This window comes from Platichthys flesus, chromosome 13, assembly GCF_949316205.1.
Source record: "Platichthys flesus chromosome 13, fPlaFle2.1, whole genome shotgun sequence".
Lineage (NCBI taxonomy): Eukaryota > Metazoa > Chordata > Actinopteri > Pleuronectiformes > Pleuronectidae > Platichthys > Platichthys flesus.
Genome location: NC_084957.1, coordinates 557,845 through 576,477, shown reverse-complemented (window position 1 = coordinate 576,477; position 18,633 = coordinate 557,845). Strand labels below are relative to the sequence as shown.

Sequence of the window (18,633 nt, the reverse complement as noted above, 5' to 3'; positions counted from 1 at the left end):
AGAGAATTACAGGTCATTCATTCTATAACGGGATATTAGCTGGAGAAGGTGTTTCAGATGACACCGAAACATAGACATACCAAGTCTGTCTTGCACTCTGATTGGCTCTTTCACATTAGCCGGGTCAGACTCTCCAGCAGCGTTGACGGCCATGACTCTGAAGCGGTACAGACCGCCATCATCCAGGTTGATCACCTTCAGTTTGGTCTCCTGGCAGGAGTCTGGAGTCTGGTTCACCTGGAGACAACAGAGGGAAAATGTTCGAGGATTTTCGGAGCGATGACGACGACGCAGTGCAAAGGTCGGAGGTTAAAGTTCATGGTAAATAAATTAACTGCCTGACCTTTTGCCACTCCTCCTCTCCAGCCTTCATGAACTCCACCAGGTATCCAAAGATCTTTCCTCTTCCGGTGTCAGTGGGCGGGTCCCAGGTCAGAGTCGCAGACTCCTTGGTGAAGTCGATGGCCTGGAGGTTCAGTGGTGGACCAGGTTTCACTGCGGCACAGGACAATAACAAAGTCTTGTAGTTTATTTCTATATGTCGTCAATATTTACAGTAAAATGAATCAATGGTGAACTCACCTATTGGATCCTTGGCAAAGACGGGTTTGGATGGGGGACTTGGGTCGCCGGCTCCCACCTCGTTCTCAGCACTGACTCGGAACTCGTACTCACACCCTTGTAGCAGCTCCGTTATCCAGTACTCCACCTTGGGATGGATTTTGTCCGTGTTGCATCGCACCCACCTGGAGGCAGAAACATTTATCAGCCACAGATAAATGAGTTTATATCTAATTGACTTTCTACCAAAAGGAAATAGTAACCAGGAGACATCAAGTAAAACTCTTTTAGAACTTTCTTTAAAATTTTTGTTTTCCCAAGATATACATTTCTATTTACATTTACTCTTTTCAAATTAATTAATTAGTTGAAAATGAAGAAGAGAAAATTAGATAACAATAATTCTGATGATCAAGTTTTTATTTAGCCTCATTATGGAGATCTTAGTTTTTTTTATATTTCTTAGAAAATAAATGTCAATGTAAATAAACTGCATATTTGGGGTTTTGGAAAAAACAAGAGTTTGAAGAACTATTTTTCCGGCTCAACAGATAAAAAAGAATAATCACTTATTGAGCTTTAACCAATAGTCGTTGTGAAATGTGTGGTGTACCTGTTGGCCATGGTCTCCTTCCTCTCCACGATGTAGCTTGTGATGGGCTTTCCTCCGTCTGCTGGTGGTTCCCAGCTGATGAGGGCGGAGTCATGGTAGACCTCTTTCACTGTGGGCTGTTTAGGAGCTTCAGGCACCTCTGCGATGGAAATAAAAACAAACACAAAAGTGAGACGCAGCGCAACACTTCACCTTGATGACGTGTGCTAGGTGGAGTCACTTACTGAACACGTCTCTGGCCTTGGTCTCTGCAGACAGGAGCGGCTCGCTGATGCCGTAGATGTTCTGAGCCATGATCCTGACGATGTAGTCACGACCCTCGATCAGCTTCGGAACCTGAGGAAACAAAGAATTGTTACTGTCCACTTACCTGCTGTGAAAAAATGAAATCATTGTTGTAACCTGAAAAACGTCATATTTATAGATCATATATTCACAGATCAGGTTGTGGAGACAGTTTGGCATCATGCGCTCACCTTGCAGGACGTCCTGGTGCAGGACGCGGTGACGGGCATCCACAGGTCTCTGTTGGTGTCTCTCTTCTCGATGATGTAGTTGGAGATGGCGCAGCCTCCGTCATCCAGAGGCGCGTTCCAGGAGATCACCATGTAGTTCCTGTAGACCTCGTTAAAGACCACAGGTCCCTCTGGAGGCTGAGGACGGTCTGAAGAAGCATTCATACAGGTCAGTCTCTAAAAGACCTCTTCTTTATATTTAAACTTAATACCGGTGCAGACTTGATAAGGACAACCCTCTTTCACCAGCTTTCCTTCACCGGCACATGACTAGAAACTCACCAACCACAGTGATGGTGCAGATTCCTTTGCGAGCTCCGGCAGCGTTCTCCACGCTGACGCAGTAGCAGCCGCTGTGCTCTCTCTTGGCTTTGCTGATGTTCAGGCTGAGATGGCGGGCGGTGCTGTGGAGGTGGATCTCCTCATCGGCCTTCAGCTCCTCGTCGTTCTTCTTCCAGCTGATGGTCGGGGCCGGTTTGCCACTGTAGCGTCCGGACAGTGTGCAGCTGTCTCCAACCTTCACCATCGTCTTGTCTCTGAAGTCCAGGTCCAGAGTGGGAGGTTCTGAGGGAGTGAGGGGGGGCAGACAAGGGATTGTTTCTATCTGCGACCCTGATGCTGGTCACATCATCAGTCTGCTGTCGTGTTGTGTCACTCACCGATCTCGTCCTTGCACTGCACCGGTTTGGTGGCAAAGGACGGTTTCCCTTGTCCCACCTGGTTGATGGCAGAGACTCTGAACTCATGGCTCGATCCGTCCTTCAGCCCGGTCATTGTGAACTTCCTGTCCATCAGTTTGTCCTCGGCACCTACTCGTGTGAAGTTGTCCCGGCCGACCATGCGGGACTCAAGGACGTACTCAATCACCTCGGCGCCGCCATCGTACTTAGGCGGTCTCCAGGTGACAGAGATGGAGTCCTTGGTGACTGCTGTGACGAACAGGTCCTCTGGACGCTCAGGGACGGCTACAGGGGACGAATGTGATCAAACGTTTTAGATTACCTGTCAGCAGCAGTTTATGCATTGTGTGTGTGTCTGTGTGTGTGACGTACAGATGGGGTCCTTGATGAGAACCATTTTGTCCGTCTCGATGAACGGTCCCATGCCGATGATGTTCTCGGCTGCGATCCTGAAGAAGTAGCCTTTCCCATCAATGAGTCCCTGAACCACAGCGTTGTTCCTCGTCACCGTGTAGGACACCGAGGTCCAGCCCATGCGGTCCGCCTCCCTCTTCTCGATGATGTAGTTGGTGATGGCCGATCCACCATTGTCCTCGGGGGAGCTCCAGGTCAACTTACAGGAGTCATTGGTCAGGTTCTCACCAGCGAAGGGCAGACCAACGGGTCCAGGGACGTCTGGTCGAGCAAGATGGAGACAGGAAATAAAATTTGTTTAGCGATAGAGTTTCCTTTGATTCTTCAATTCTTTTGTCCTAAATATCAAACTAGAGGTTTTATTTTCTTGTCTTTTTTTTTGTTGACGTTTCCAGGTCATTGACATGAAACGTAATTGGTTAAAGTTCTACTTTGATCATTGTTCTTCGATTAATTAAGAAAATAATCAGATAAATTATTAGCGACAGTTTTAAATCCTACTTGTTCTGACAGCATCAGAAAGCTGACTCACCCAGGACCTCGACCACAACGGCCTTCTTCCTCTCTCCTCCCTCGTTCTTGGCACACAGGGTGTAGATGCCCTGGTGCTGGCGTCTGCAGTTCTTGATGACCAGCGAGTTGGAGATACCAGTCGTCTCCACCACAGCCTCTTTGGGCACCTCAGCATCGTCTCGGCACCAGGTGATCTGCGGGGCGGGTTTACCAGACACATAGGCGATGATGCGGATGGTGGCTCCAGCGTGGACCACGATCTTCTCCTTCACCGAGGCGTCCAGGTCCATCTCAGGAGGAACTGGACCAGAAAGCAGACAGTTAGCTCGTCAGATACACTTGATGCTCGACCGGTGCAACTTTGTGTATGGAGGATGAATCTCACTTGTTCTGTCTTTGGTTTCAATCAGCTCTGATACGAGTCCTGCATCTCCCACTCCGGCAGCGTTCACGGCTCGGACTCGGAAGCGGTACAGACCGCCTTCCTTCAGGCCATCCACCACAAACCTGGTTCCTCTGATTTCTGTTTCCTTTGCCTGGAGACAGTTTGATCAGATATGAAACTTCTCAACTTAAATCAGCATATCTCTGAAATGAATTCTGATTTAGATTTTAACTCTTGCGATACATCTTCTTTTATTCTATGTACATTTCCACTACAACAGGACGTCACTGACTCTATTTGTATTTGTTTTACCTTGGTCCAACTCTCCTCGGCATCGGGCTCCTTCTCGGCCTCGCTCAGCAGCAGCAGCTTCCTCTGGGCTTTCTTCTCCTCCTCCTCCTTATTCACTTCCTTGAACTCTACAATGTACCCAGTGACCTTTGACCCTCCGTCCACCACAGGAGCGACCCACTCCAAATCCACTGTGGACTTTGTCCAGTCGGTCACCTTCGGAGTCGGGGGTCCGGGAGGTTCTGGACAAACACAGATGCAGTTATTAAAATGTGTTCACTCTGATTTGTTGGTCTGTAGCTGGAGGGAGGTGCTCTGCATTGTCAAAGTGTGTGATGATAAAATGATACATATCTGTATTGTCGGACAGGTGAAAACATCTGTATCTTACTGATGGGGTCTCTGCAGAGGACAGGGTCGGAGGGAACACTGGGGAGACCGCAGCCAGCAGCGTTGGCGGCGATGACCCTGAACTGGTACAGGGCACCGTCCAGCAAACCAGTGACGTCCCAGCTGTTGCCGATTGGCAGCGCTCGGATTGGGTCACGGTTCACACGGGCCCAGCGCTTGGCGGTGGTCTCCTTCTTCTCTACGAAGTACCCAGTGATGGGGGAGCCGCCGTCGTACTTTGGCTCGTCCCAGTTGACGGTCATGGACTCGAGACAGACCTCGGTCACTGTCGGTTTCTCACACTGACCCGGGACGGCTGCAGGGACGATTCATCAATAATCAAAACCTCACTCAGAATAAAAAGTATAAATCTTACAGCGTTTTATGATGAAACTTACTGAACAAGTTTCTGGCCTTCTCCGCCGGGCTGACCAGTGGAGGCCCAACTCCGAACTTGTTCTGGGCCATGACTCGGAACTCATACTCATGGTTCTCCGTTAGACGGGTCACCACGTACACGCACTCTTTGGGGTCGTTGGAAACATGCACCCAGGACTTCCTGTTGTCCTCACGCTTCTCCACCACGTAGTTAGTGATCTTGGATCCACCGTCGTCTGTGGGAGGGTTCCAGGCCAGACCGATCCTGTCTGCAAACACCTCGGTCAATGTGATTGGTGCGACGGGCTGGCCAGGAGGTCCTGTGGGGGTGCGGGACGTCAACATGTGAATATACTGAACTTATATTAGATGGTGAATTCATGTTTTTACGTCATGTTGCTGAAACATAAACATGTTGAATTTGCAGATGACATGTTTCTCACCCAGCACCGAGAGCTTGATGTCCTTGGTGACAGTGCCCAGGCTGTTTTTAGCCGTCAGGCTGTAGAGGGCGCTGTCGTGCCTGCTGGCCTGCTGGATCAGCAGCGTGCATTTATCCTGCGTCACCAGTTTGCTGATGTGCTGGCCGTACTGGACGGCAGCCTTCTCTTCAGGTTTGGCCAGGCTGGCCATGTTCCAGGTGAGAGTGGGGAACGGACAGCCACTCACCTTCGCGACCAAGCTGACATCACAGCCCTCCTCGCCCTCCAGGGCCTCACGCAGCTCGATAGTGGGAGCACCTGTAGAAGAGGGCATGATTTACCAAAATGACAAGAGGTGGTCGTGTTGGAACCTGATTCAGGATTCCTGTCAACAGTGTTCTGAAAATATTGAAGTTGAGGCCTGTGATTGGCTGAAATGCTGGACTCACATGTCTGATCCTTGATGAGCATTGGTCCGATGGTGGCCGAGGGGCGGCTGGGTCCGGCAGCGTTCACAGCTTTCACTCTGAACTCATATTCTCCTCCCTGCAGACGACAGTGACATAATCACTTATTTATAACTAGTTGAATGTATAAACATTGGATGTATTTTCCAGATTTGACTGTTTTTCTTCCTTGTTTTACAGAGTGACAGAGTAGAGCAAACCTCCTTCAGGTCCTCCACCACGAAGCCCAGCTCCTCCACGTCTCTCTTGTTGCACTGTTTCCACGTCTCCTTCTCTTTGCCGCTTGTGTCCCAGCTCAGACGCTCGATGATGTAATGCTTCACCGGGGAGCCACCGTTGTTTTTCGGCACCTCCCAGCTCAGAGTCACGGCCGTCTTTGTCACCAGGTTAACCTTCAGCTTGGTGGGGGGGTCGGGGGGGTCTGAGGAAGAAGAGGAAGTTAGAAAAGTTCCACTGAGTTTTTTTGTTATATGTGTGGTTACAATAAGTTGGTGTGTCCTCACAGATGGGATCTCTGGCCCGAGCAGGTTCCGTGGTGACGGTAAACGGACCAAATCCGAGTCTGTTCTCAGCTCGGATCCTGAACAGGTAGTCCTGACCCTCCAGCAGACCTGGCACCACGTACGCCTGACTGGCACAGGCCGCGTTCACCTAATAACAAACAATCAACTCATCAGTTCATCATTCCACTGATACTTCTGCTTCTTGTAACCGATTGGATTATTTATTTCAAACTTTTGAGAAAGAAATCTGTGGAAACTGTGTAGTGTTAGAAACATGTGAACTAAGGTCACCTTGGTCCAGGCCTTGTCAATGACGCTTTTCTTCTCGATGAAGTAGCTCTTAATTCTCTCTCCTCCGTCGTTATCGGGCAGTTTCCAGATCAGCCTCATGGTAGCCCGGGTGATGTCAGTAACTCTCAGGTCCTTTGGAGCTCCGGGGACGTCTGTGCGCAGGAGAGACACCAAGTTAAACGTCAAAGAACAACCTCACAAACTGCTAAAGAAACAGCGTCAGATAAACTCTGTCAGGTCTGAGAACGAACATCTGAACATCTCCCCGGTGGAAGACAATAAAGAAAGAAAACAGACGTACCGAGGACATTGACTCTGACATTCACGTGTTTCTGTCCAGACTTGTTCTTTGCAGTGATGGTGTAACGTCCGGAGTGGCTCCTCAGACTCACAGGGATCATCACGACAGAGGTGGTGTCAGTGGACTCCACCTGAAAACAGAAAGACATGAGACTGAATCCTTCCATACGTTAGGAGCTGGAGTGGATCCCAGCTGTTTCGTTAAATGATTGTTCTCACCTCGGAGTCGACAGGCAGTGTGTGCACTTTGTTCTTCTTGTGTGACTTGGCTTTTCCATCGAAGTCCCAGGTGACCTTGGGAGCTGGCCGGCCCTTAATGGTGGCGGGGATCTTGATAGGATCACCGGCACGGATGTAGAGCAGGTCGTCGACCAGCATGTCGATGGAGATGGACGGTCCGACTGAAACATGAGCGAGTTGGTGAAGGACAGACACAGACACACAGAAAAACATCTGGACACTGATGAGATTTATTTATTTGTTGTAGTGAGAATTTCAAGATGGACGTACGCTTGACATCCTCGATCAGAACCTCCTGGGTGCGAGGGCTGGGGTCGGACTCGCCAATGTCATTGACAGCGATGATTCGGAAGCGGTAGTGCTTCAGCTCGCGGAGACTGGGCACTGTGTACTCGGTGGTGGGGTGAACGGTGTCAGGGTCGTTCACCGTCATCCACACGGCGGAACCTTCAGCCTGGATCTGGATGATGTAGCCTTTGATGGGACTTCCCCCGTCACTCTCTGGCGGTTTCCAGGTCAGAGTGACGTTGTGCTTCGTCTTATCAGCCACCTCCGGGGCAGCAGGCATGCTGGGAGGAGCTTGAGAAGGAAGCAGTACAATCAATCATCAGAAACTGAAATCCATCATTTATCTGAGGCTTATTAAAGAGGCCGACTGTCTGTTACTCACTGATGGGACTGACGGCAAAGGCCGAGTCGGACGGCCCACTGAACGGACCAGCTCCAGCAGAGTTGAAGGCAGCAACTCGGAACTCGTACTCAGTTCCTTCAAACAGACGAGTTGCCTAAAACACACAGAGAAGGAATGAATACCCGAATTATCTCAAAGCTCTTCGATATGACAACAAGGTCTGTGAAGTCTGCTGAAGAACAGAAAGAAGAATATCATACAAGGTCTGCGAGGAACCTTCCTGATGATCAGAGATAAAGCATCTTAACGCTCTGTGAAAGATTATAAAGGCTTGAAGTGGATCTTTCTTCAGGACGAAGACAGAACACGTTAACTGTTCTTCAGATCTGTGGGTCTGTTTGGGTTTCTTATCTCAGTGTGTAGGAAGGAGGCAAATTGAAAGTGAATACAGACCCTAAATCTGCTAGTTGAAACGATTGTTACTGCAGTGAAAGCTCACCTGGTACTCCCAGCCTTTGGTGCCCCTCTTGGTGACCGGCCCCTTGTTGACTTTGGCCCAGTAGTCTGTGCCTTTCTCTCTTTTCTCCAGCCAGTAGCCAATAATCATGGAGCCGCCATTGTCCCTGGGAGGCTCCCAGGTCAGGGTCATGGAGGTCTTCTCGTATTCCGTGATGGTCGGTTTCTCTGGAGGGCCAGGGAGGCCGAAGGGGTCTGTGATCTGGACCTGCTCTGTCGCACATGGGTCAGATTTGCCATAGCGGTTTTCAGCTCGGACCCGGAACAAGTACGTCTTGTTGGTCTCCAGGTTCCACACCTGCAAGAAGAGGACGTTGTGTTAGAAATGTTCCTCCTGTGTTGAAGCTGACGGATACTCTTCATCATATGTCAGCTCCTTTTAGGAACCTCATCAGAAAGCACTCGATCACTTCCATTGTTACGCAGACGACATGCAGCTGTACATGTCTATGAAGCTGATGAATCCAATAACTTAATTCAACTTCAGAAACGTCTCAAGAACATCAAGGTCTGGTTATATGAAGTGTTTACTTTCTTTTAGTTTTTGAGCTATAAGCCCGCCCCCACTCCGCTCTGCATTGGCCAATCGGCTTGCTCCTCCCTCCCTGTGAGGGACAGCTGCCAGTCAACACCGGTTTGCTGTCCTGACCAGACCACACCTCGGTTAAGATGTCATCGTAAACTCTGGTTTTTATATTAAAATTAAAAAGTGTAGTTGCACTTACATATATACATATAAGTAGTTTGGCTTTTTTAAAGATAATGTACTGACTTGATTTTCACTGTTCTGGGTTTGTTCCCTCCAGGTTGAGTCACTGATTGTGATTCGCTTTGGATCAAATCAGCTAAATGAAATGAGTTCATCGCTGAACATCTTCTCTGCTCCACTCTCAGTTTTATCTCCATGTGTTCAGAGCACGTGATGAGGTAGAAGACAGAGTCCCCGGCTTTCTGCTGCCAGTTCTAAATATGGTTTTATTTTAGCGGCCTTTAAACAGGATCATGTAAACAATGTCTGTTCCAGAGAGTGAGAGAAACATGAAAACTCATTATTATAAAGATTTGGGACATACCCCGAATTTCTTCTCAACGATGCAGTTGTTAACCTCCACCCACTCGGGCTCAGCTGGAGCTTCCTGTCCCTCCTCCAGCTCCGGCTCCTCCGTCTTCACTTCTTTCTTTTCAACAATGTAGTTGGTCAGTTCGCTGCCGCCGTTGTCCAGGGGCGCGTCCCACCGGAGGTAGCAGGCCTCCGCCTTGATGTTCGACACCGTCACATTCCTGGGTGGAAGGGGTCGGTCTGAGGGGAGAACACAAGTTCATTGATTCTGAAACAACTAGTTACTACTGCACATGTATGTATAAGGTGTTTCCACGCACCCAGCACACTGATGGAGGTGGTGTGTTTGGCTGAGCCCATGTTGTTGGAGGCAGTGACAGTGTAGCTGCCGGCGTCCCTCCTGTTGACTGATGGGATGGACAGCGTGGTCTTGGCGTTCAACCTGCCCGTCACCTCTGTTTCAATCAGCAGAGTTTCAGTCGGCGTCTCGATGACCACGTCATCTTTGGACCACTCGATCTTAGGGATGGGGAGTCCCAGGATGTCGGCGGGCAGCTCAATGGCTTCGCCCTTTCTCACAGTAATAGAGTCCCCCTTGAAGTGCTTCAGCATGTGGACCTCAGGAGACACTGAGACAAGCAGGAAACAAAGCAAATCTTAAACTAGAATCTTAGTTTCAGTCTACGTACATTCTTTCAAGGTCACTGTGACTTCTGAGCACTGACATCTAACCAGTTCATTGTCCAAGTGACAACTGGTCAAAATATGAGATATCATGTTCATGAGACAAAAATCAGACTAAACATTTGTGATCAATTTTAAGAACGTATTCATGACATGTCACGTTCACAAGAATGTGACGGATTGAACAACCGGAGAGCTCTGGCCACTGGGCGTCACAGTCCCATAAACCACTGTCCTAATGGTTTGATCATAGAATTCAACAGGACTCACCTTCATCATCTTGGATGACCACGAGGAGCGGGATGGACGGCTCGCTCTCTCCGATGAGGTTAGCACACTTGATCCTGAACTCGTACATCCAGGCGTCTTCCAGCCCCTCCACAGTCATCGTCATGTCGGGGCAGATCTCTGTGTTGCAGGGCTCGAAGGCCTGCTGGTCCTGCCTCTTCTTCTCCACGAAGTACCCGATGAGCGGGCTTCCTCCGTCATTACGCGGTGGCTTCCAGGAAAATGAAATGGAGTTCTTGGTGCGCTCGGTGTAATGGAATTTCTCGGGGTACGATGGTGGACCTGTGGAAACATGATTAGCTTACTGCAGAGCCACTTTTCAAGCCCACTACCGTACTGCTCTCCACTCGATCATTTGAGAATCAAGAGATCTTAGCACTCACCTTGAGGGTCCACGGCTGTGATGGGTTCCAGCTCGACGGGCGGCCCCAGTCCATACTTGTTTTTGGCAATAACGCGGAACGTGTAGACCTGTCCCTCATTGATGCCACTGCACTCGCACTTGGAGGAGGTGGTTTCAACCGGCTGCCTCCACGTGTGCATCTTGCCGTCTTTTCGCTCGACGATGAAGCCCAACAGGTCGCTGCCTCCGTCGTCCACAGGGTCGTCCCAGTTCAGGAAGATCATCTTACGAGTGACGACAACAGGCTTCAGGTCCGTGACAGGTCCGGGGACGTCTAAGGATCAAACAACATTAGTGGTCATTTTAATTTCAAGCTAACGGTTTTACAATCAGGTCCTGCTCTGACGTTACAGACTTCAACTCACCCACAACCTCCACTCTGGTCCAAGCAGATTTCTTTCCACTGGGGTTGCAAGCAGAGATCTGGTATTTGCCGCAGTCCTTCCTCTGGACGTTGTTGATTGAAACAACGCTGTCGTTTCCTTCAGTCAGAATCTCCACACGGTCTTTGTCTGGTTTACCATCGTCCTTGGTCCAGGTGAGGGAGGGGTAGGGTTTACCTGTCACTGTAGCGGGAACACGAAGGTTCTCTCCGGCTCTGATGACCAAGCCATTCTTCACGGACAGGTCCAGTTCAATCGCTGGCAACTCTGAGGAGGGAAACCAAACAGTAATCGACACCAGTTAAGACCAGATTTGAGCGGATTAAAACAGAGCCTTTATTTTTTGTGTTGTCTTTTTGAGGTGTTTTTTTCCAGACCTGCAGGATTCCTGACGAACACAGACTCTGTGAATCCGGGCGTTCCCTCTCCGGCTGCGTTGCAGGCGATGACTCGGACCATGTACTTGGCTCCGTCACGGACTCCGTAGACGGTGAACGCCCGGGTCTTCCAGGGACGCTCTGTGGACCTGGACCAGTCCTTGGTACCGGCCATGGCCTGAAGACCACCACAGAACAAAGAGGAAGAACACAGTTTAATTCAGGTCTTGAATAAATTGTGATGTCTCACCATGTTAAAGCCCTATGAGACGAATTGCAATTTGTGAATATGGGCTATACAAATAAAATTTGATTGATTGATTGATTGACTGATCCGACGCTGGCATAGGAATCTGAAATCAATTGTGAGTGAGCTGAAGCAACAGCGAAAACTGGATGGTCTGACCTTGTCCACGTGGTAGCCCAGGATCTCTCCTCCACCGTTGTCTGCAGGTGGGTCCCACTCCACATCGATGGAGTGGTCAGTGGTGTCGGCCACTCGGGCGACAGGTGGTCCAGGAGGTACTGCAGAGGATGAGACACAGAACTTTGAAACTGACTGCATTCACATGAACATAAGCCTTGATTCTGTAAACAAGGTATTTGTCGTATTAAACACAAAGTTCAGTTTACGTACAAATGGGAGCTTGGGCGGTTTTGGGTTCAGACGGGACGCTGAACTTTCCAGGGCCGGCTTGGTTTTCAGCTGCCACCCTGAAGATGTAGGTCAGGCCCTCGAGCAGACCCTCCACGTTCAGTTGAGTGTCTGGGACGATGTTCCTGACGACCAGGACAGAAAAACTACACTTAGAAAACATTCAAGCTGAAATACTTTTAATAAGATTTAAACTTCTCAGCTTGAGTCCAGGAAGTAAACAGGATCCGTTCCCGTTTCCTCACCTGTTAACACGAGCCCAGTGTGAGCTGTTGATCTCGCGTCGCTCCACCCAGTATCCTGTGATGGGGCTGCCGTGGTCGTTGGGCTGGTTCCAGGTGACCAGCATGCTGTGGGCTGTGATGTCATCGATCTCGGGCTTTTCAGGAGCCTCGGGAGGATCTGAGGCCGAGCGAGAGAAACGGGGAAACAAGTGAGGCTCAGTCTATATTTCTGTTTATACATCTTGAGTTCAAAACTAAAATAAGACTTTAATCAACATCTACGTATGAGACAAATTTCATTTTTAATCTTATTGAATTGAATTTAATTTATATCTGCTGTTTGTCTCACTAATAATAAATGACGTTATACCGAAAGGATTCTTGGCGATGAGTGGTTTGGAGACACAGGCGGGTCCAGCACCCAACTTGTTCTCAGCCACGGCCCTGAAGATGTACTCCTTCTTCTCAATGAGTTTGGGCACCAGGTATCTGCATCCTCTCAGAGTGGTGGTGACACTGCTCCAGCCAAACTCCAGCTTTGAGTTGTCCTTCTTCTCCAGGGTGTAGTTTAGGATCTCGCTGCCGCCATCATCCAGAGGAGCATCCCACTTGCAGACCACAGAGTTCTTCCTTACCTCCTCGAATCTGAAGTTGATAGGAGGACCTGGAGTATCTGAGGAGAGCAAACAGGATTCAGACTTCATGAATAAAAGACGGATCCTCAACCGGCTGGACAATTCACACAATGTCAATCACAGAATTTTATAATAAATTGGAAACAGAAACGAATTCTTACCGAGCACGTTGACCTCGCAGGTTGCCGAGGCCGTGCCGTGGTCGTTCTCCAGCTTCACCATGTAGACACCGTGGTCGCCGCGGATCGAGTCCCTGATGACGATGGAGGAAGTTCCTCTGCGGTGATTGTCGATGGCCAGACGCTCGTTTATCGTTGGGTAGTCAGACTCTTCCACTTCCGGCTCTGCTGCCTCCTCCTCCTTCTTTTTCTCCTCTTCTTCTTTCTTCTCTTCTCCTTCCTTCACCTCTCCCTCCTTCACCTCTCCCTCCTTCTTCTCCTCTCCCTCCTTCTTCTCCTCTTTCTTCTCCTCCTTCTTCTCCTCCTTCTTCTCCACCTTCTTCTTCAGGGGCTTTTCGGGCCTCTTGCGGAGCGCCTCGGGCCGGATCACCTGGTTGTTCCAGTACCAGGTGATCTCAGGGTATGGAGCTCCGGAGATGTTTGCATCTAAGCAGATCTCGCAGCCTCGTTTCACGTTGAGACCTGACTGCAGGCTGCCGCTCAGGAAGACCTTCGGAGCATCTGAGAGAGAACACAAGTAATATCATCAAAACGTTCAACGGAGAGGGTGATGGCTGCAGCTGGCGTCAGTTTGAGTTTCATTAAAACCTTTCTTACCGACAGCGTCCGACACCTTAACGAACAGCGTGCCACGTGACGGCTCGCTGACTCCGGCTGCGTTTTCGGCTCTGACTCTGAAGGCGTAACTCTTTCCCTCCGTCAGTCCTCTGACGGTGTAGGACAAGACGGGCACCAGGAAGTCGTTGCACCTTTCCCACTTGTCCTGGCCCTTTTGTTGCCTCTCCAGTACGTAGCCCATGATTTTCGAGCCGCCATCATACATGGGAGGCTTCCAGGTCAGAGTGATGGTGCTAGATGTGGGGTTGTGGGTCTCCACGTCCACCGGGGGGTCGGGAGCATCTGAAAGGAGAGACGCATCTCTGTTAGAAATCTCTTACAACTTTAGAGAGCAATGGGAGATCTGTTGGGCCTGTGTCGTGCTGCTCATGAAGGAAACTGATCATTGGTGGAATGTTCCTTTAATAATCAACAAAACATGTGTGGAACTGGCTTCTCACGTTTCTGGTCCTCTGCGATGACGGGGTTGCGGAGCTCGAGGAACTCTCCTCCTCCGATCTTGTTGACGGCCTGGACTCTGAAGTAGTACTCTCCGTTCGGTATCAGGTCTTTGACGTTCCAGCTCAGCTTGTTCTCTCCGGACATCATGTTGACGTATGTTCTCCTGCCGGCCTCACGCCGCTGCACAAACAAACTTCTGTCACGCTCTGATGTCACAGTTAAAACCAGTGCTGACTTACCCTAACCAAACATTGAAAAGCCCTTCGGACCTGCATGACGTAGTGAAGAATGGGGCTTCCTCCGTCGTAGTCTGGAGGATCCCAGGACACTTTGCAGGAGCTCTTTGTGATCTCAGAGGCTATGATCTCCTTACAGGGACCAGGAAGACCTGAACACAAGTGAAACAAGTTTGAACAAAATGATCTGTGCGACGGAATCTCTTGGACAAAATAAAATCTGTGAGCGGCTCCACACCGATGACTTTGACGTTGATGGTGCCGCTGGAGGCTCCGAGTTTGTTCTCCAGAGTCACTTTGTACACGCCGGCGTCAGCGTGACGGCTGCTGTCGACCTCCAGGTGACAGGAAGTGTACTCTTTCCTGTGGAACCCAAACAGTCCCATCAGAGCTGCAGCATCACTGACATGAGCACTAAACCACAACAGACACAGATTCGACTGGAGCCTGATTCACTAACTACTTCAATCTCTCTGGGTTTCAAACCACTCGGGAAACAAATACTTAATATAAATTCAAAGGTCGAATTTTTTAAACTTTTTGTATTATTAAATGTTTTTCTTGATGAACGGTCACATTTCAAGGAGTTCAGTCTTAGTCTCTTTGAGATTTAACATTTTGAATAACTGTTTCTTTGTATTTGGCTGCAGCTGTAACTGTTAGGAGACGTGTCGCTGACCTGAAGCCGAGACGCTCGTCAGCCTTCAGCTCTTTCCCGTCCTTGTGCCAGGTGATCCGTGGGGAGGGGACGGCTCTGAATGGAACTGGGATGTGCATCTTCTCGTTTTCCACCACAACCAGGTCCATAGTCTGGAAGTCCAGTGTCGGGTTACCTGGAAACAGAAGATAGATCTCATTCATTCACACGCTCCTGTCAGTTTAATGATTTACATGGAACACGAAGGAGGCCGGTGCTCGTACAGTCGGAGTCTTTGGCGAAGACGTTCTCGGAGATGTCGGAGGGCTCGCTCACTCCGACCGAGTTGATGGCCCTCACTCTCAGGATGTACTCCTTCTCAGCGATCACCCCCTCTTCCACACGGTACTTCAGCTCCTTCACTGGACGAGAGTTGACCCTCATCCACTTCTCTGTTCCGGCCTCGCACATCTCGATGTGGTATCCGGAGATGGGGCAGCCGCCGTTCCTCTGCGGAGGTTTCCAGCAGATGGACAGGAAGTCCCGGCTGGCGCCAGTGATGTGTAGCTCGATGGGTGGAGATGGGACACCTGAGCAAAACAAGACCGATGGATTAAGACTCTGTGCTCTGAATGTGCTCTCAGCGTTTCTATGCTCATCAGACAACCCACCTGTGGGATCCTCGATGGTGAGGATCTCGGTGGGTTCGCTCGGATGTCCGATGCCGGCCTCGTTCTCGGCGAGGACCTGGAACTGAACCTCTGTTCCTTCGATGACATCGGTCACTCTGTACTTACAGTCCGGACCTGAAGTCTTCCCACATTTAACCCAGCGAGTGCCAAGCTTCTCCTTCTTCTCAACTGAAAACCTGGGGGGCGGAGTCAGATAAACACATTCATACTGACGCAACACTGAGCTTCATCACGACGACTCGTTAGATGATGAGTCAGGTGTTACCTCCAACCCTTTTTATTTATTTAAACTCTATTCAAACTCATCACAGGAGTTTCTTTCTGTCTCAAGTCATTGAAAACCAACCTGAGGATGGGTCGGCCACCATCGTTTTTAGGCTCCTCCCACTGAAGGTCCACATATCTTTTGGTCACAGCGTTGACAGTGAGAGCGTACGGAGGACCAGGAGTGGCTGCGGAAAAAAACCTGGGTTTTCATCACTGTCCTGATTAAAATAAATTGATTTAAGTTTAAAGTTCATCTCCAACTCACTGAAGGTGTCTTTGGCGAGCACAGAGTCCTCCAGCTCACAGAACGGCCCGACGCCGGCTGAGTTCTCGGCGGCGATGCGGAACACGTACAGTGAGCCCTCGTTCAGAGGAGTCACGCTGTACTTCAGCTCCTTCACGGTGGTGTCCACAGCCTGCCAGCCTTTACGTCTGACGTCACGCTTCTCCACCACGTAGTTGGTGATGGGCGAGCCGCCGTCGCGCTCGGGAGCCGTCCACTTCAACTCGGCGCTGTTCCTGCTGATGCTCACAACGTTCAACCAGCGAGGAGCAGAAGGAGGATCTGAGGAGAGGAGGAGTGTTAAACCGTTGTTCTCCAGTTTCAGTGGAACATGTTGTATCTGTTATTCTCTTGTTCTTACTGAGTCTCTCTTTGCAGAGCACTGGGTCGCTGGGCTCGCTGGGTTCGCTCTCTCCGGCCACGTTCACCGCTCGCACCCTGAACGAGTACTCCTGCTTCTCCATCAGGCCGCTCAGGGAGTGCTGCAGGAGACTGATGTCCTCTGCCACGCGGATCCAGTCTATGTTGCCACTCTTCAGCATCTCAATGACGTAGCCCTCGATCTTTGCTCCACCATCGTGCTCTGGTTTGGTCCACGTCAGGAAACAGGAAGTCTTAGCCACGTCTTTCACGTTGGGTTTACCAGGAGGCCATGGAGGATCTGGAAGAGGAATAAGAACTTTTCACTCTGAAAGGATTTGAGATGCAAAAACAAAACTACTTTGAGTGGGTGAACCACTCAAATGTACCAATTGGATCTTTGACGAGGATCATGTCTGTCTCTTTGCTGGGTTTTCCAGTCCCAGCCAGATTCTCAGCCAGGACTCTGAACTTGTATTTCTTCCTGGTGGGAAGACCTTTGACCCTGCGGAGGAAAACACGTCACATCAACACAGTGAGAATCAGCAGAGTTCAGCATCAAACCCAGATATTAGAGGAGATGGACTCACCTGTAGTTGGTGTCCTTGATCGGCAGCTTGTTGCATCTGATCCACTTGTCGTGGTCGGGCTCGTGTCTCTCCACCCAGTATCCTGTAATCGGGCTTCCTCCGTCCTCGTCAGGCTCGTACCAGGTCAGAGTCAGAGAGTCCTTGGTGATGTCCGAATGCTCCAGCTTGTAAGGAGCTCCGGGAGTGTCTAAGAACAAGACAGGATGGATCAGTATCATCATGGACCTAAAGCACCAGAACCTCAGCTGTGGTCCATTAGAGAAACAGCTTGTAAAGACGACTACTGGAGCAAAACATCGTAGCTCTCCCTTTGTCTGAGATGATTATTAAAGTCTTTGACAAAATACACTTCCATGGTGAGTGTCTTCCCACTGAGACAAACCTCAGTCCTGTGGTTAGGTGACCTACCGAAGGGATATCTGGCAATAATGGATGGATGTTCAGCCGCTGGACCAACACCGAACTGGTTCTCTGCGAAGACTCTGAAGATGTACTCCTTGAACTTGACCAGAGCCACAGCTTTGTAGGTGGTCTGTTTGATGGTGGAGGACAGGCGGTGCCAGATCTCGCTGTCGGCAGCTCTGCGCTCGACGATGTAGTTGGTGACTCTGGAGCCGCCGTCATCGCGCGGCGGGTTCCAGGCCAGGAAGCAGGATTCGTTGGTGATCTCAGAGATGTCGAAGGCAGCTGGAGGACCAGGCTTATCTGTGTGGGGGAGGAATATTTCAAATTAAATTATCCTGAGAAGGTTTCTTTGAAAAACTTCTTAATACCATTTATTTTCTCTTTTGTCAAATGGTCGTACCGAGGATGTTGACGTCGACGGTGGCTGTGGCGCGCCCGCTGCTGTTGGTGGCTTCAATGATGTAGGTGGAGCTATCGTCTCTCTTGGTCTTGGCGATAGTGACAGTTGAGTGTCCCACCTTGGTGTCAATGGAGACTCTGTCCTCTGCTTTGAGGACCAGGTCGGCCTTGGTCCACTTCACCCGGGGCTCGGGCTTACCCGTCACCTCAGCGGCGAGTTCAATCTTGCTGCCGGCTTTGGCCGTCAGACCGGCCAACAGCTTGGCGTCCAGCTGGATCTCTGGAGGCTCTGCATGGACGACAGGACGGAGGCTCAGAAACTTAGTCACAACAGAAAAATGACAAATGAAAGGAATTAGTTTGTCTTATATTGTAAAGAAGATGCTCGGGTACCTTTGGGATCAACGGCCTGGATCTCGTCCGTGGCCTTGCAGGGTCGGCCTGCTCCGAGTCCATTCAGGGCTCGGACTCTGTAGGAGTACCACTGGCCCTCGATCAGACCGGTCACCTGGCACTTCAGCTCAGGCACCATGTCCCCGCAGGGCTCCCACTTATCAGTTCCTCTCTGGCAGCGATCCACGTTGTAGCCTCGGATGCCACTGCCCCCGTCGTACTTTGGTGGCTCCCAGGTCAGGAAGATGCCGCTGGCTGACTTGTCCCTCCACTTCAAGTTCTCTGGAGGATCGGGCACAGCTGGTGGAGAAATG

The 18,633-nt window shown here is 50.2% G+C and overlaps 1 protein-coding gene across 1 annotated transcript in view; it reads right to left on the bottom strand.

Moving 5' to 3' along the window:
* ttn.2 (titin, tandem duplicate 2) overlaps positions 1-18,633 on the bottom strand; it is a 174,511-nt gene that overhangs the window by 59,089 nt on the left and 96,789 nt on the right. Inside the window, exons 110-159 of the mRNA XM_062402154.1 lie at positions 18,320-18,619; positions 17,928-18,215; positions 17,531-17,827; positions 17,123-17,309; positions 16,922-17,037; positions 16,534-16,833; positions 16,155-16,454; positions 15,969-16,074; positions 15,602-15,798; positions 15,215-15,520; positions 14,973-15,126; positions 14,532-14,656; positions 14,327-14,445; positions 14,057-14,237; positions 13,596-13,898; positions 12,981-13,499; positions 12,555-12,857; positions 12,206-12,362; positions 11,943-12,085; positions 11,712-11,830; positions 11,306-11,483; positions 10,911-11,195; positions 10,526-10,819; positions 10,125-10,424; positions 9,491-9,799; positions 9,184-9,410; positions 8,094-8,408; positions 7,634-7,748; positions 7,234-7,542; positions 6,943-7,124; positions 6,725-6,854; positions 6,424-6,575; positions 6,133-6,280; positions 5,830-6,050; positions 5,612-5,708; positions 5,184-5,480; positions 4,761-5,060; positions 4,364-4,678; positions 3,994-4,214; positions 3,682-3,832; positions 3,316-3,597; positions 2,742-3,044; positions 2,349-2,654; positions 1,972-2,253; positions 1,651-1,838; positions 1,399-1,510; positions 1,175-1,313; positions 583-746; positions 344-495; positions 81-237 (exon numbers count right to left, since the gene is read on the bottom strand). Of these exons, the coding sequence (XP_062258138.1) occupies positions 81-237; positions 344-495; positions 583-746; positions 1,175-1,313; positions 1,399-1,510; positions 1,651-1,838; positions 1,972-2,253; positions 2,349-2,654; positions 2,742-3,044; positions 3,316-3,597; positions 3,682-3,832; positions 3,994-4,214; positions 4,364-4,678; positions 4,761-5,060; positions 5,184-5,480; positions 5,612-5,708; positions 5,830-6,050; positions 6,133-6,280; positions 6,424-6,575; positions 6,725-6,854; positions 6,943-7,124; positions 7,234-7,542; positions 7,634-7,748; positions 8,094-8,408; positions 9,184-9,410; positions 9,491-9,799; positions 10,125-10,424; positions 10,526-10,819; positions 10,911-11,195; positions 11,306-11,483; positions 11,712-11,830; positions 11,943-12,085; positions 12,206-12,362; positions 12,555-12,857; positions 12,981-13,499; positions 13,596-13,898; positions 14,057-14,237; positions 14,327-14,445; positions 14,532-14,656; positions 14,973-15,126; positions 15,215-15,520; positions 15,602-15,798; positions 15,969-16,074; positions 16,155-16,454; positions 16,534-16,833; positions 16,922-17,037; positions 17,123-17,309; positions 17,531-17,827; positions 17,928-18,215; positions 18,320-18,619 (11,151 nt within the window). The remainder of the gene's footprint in view (positions 1-80; positions 238-343; positions 496-582; positions 747-1,174; positions 1,314-1,398; positions 1,511-1,650; positions 1,839-1,971; positions 2,254-2,348; positions 2,655-2,741; positions 3,045-3,315; positions 3,598-3,681; positions 3,833-3,993; positions 4,215-4,363; positions 4,679-4,760; positions 5,061-5,183; positions 5,481-5,611; positions 5,709-5,829; positions 6,051-6,132; positions 6,281-6,423; positions 6,576-6,724; positions 6,855-6,942; positions 7,125-7,233; positions 7,543-7,633; positions 7,749-8,093; positions 8,409-9,183; positions 9,411-9,490; positions 9,800-10,124; positions 10,425-10,525; positions 10,820-10,910; positions 11,196-11,305; positions 11,484-11,711; positions 11,831-11,942; positions 12,086-12,205; positions 12,363-12,554; positions 12,858-12,980; positions 13,500-13,595; positions 13,899-14,056; positions 14,238-14,326; positions 14,446-14,531; positions 14,657-14,972; positions 15,127-15,214; positions 15,521-15,601; positions 15,799-15,968; positions 16,075-16,154; positions 16,455-16,533; positions 16,834-16,921; positions 17,038-17,122; positions 17,310-17,530; positions 17,828-17,927; positions 18,216-18,319; positions 18,620-18,633) is intronic.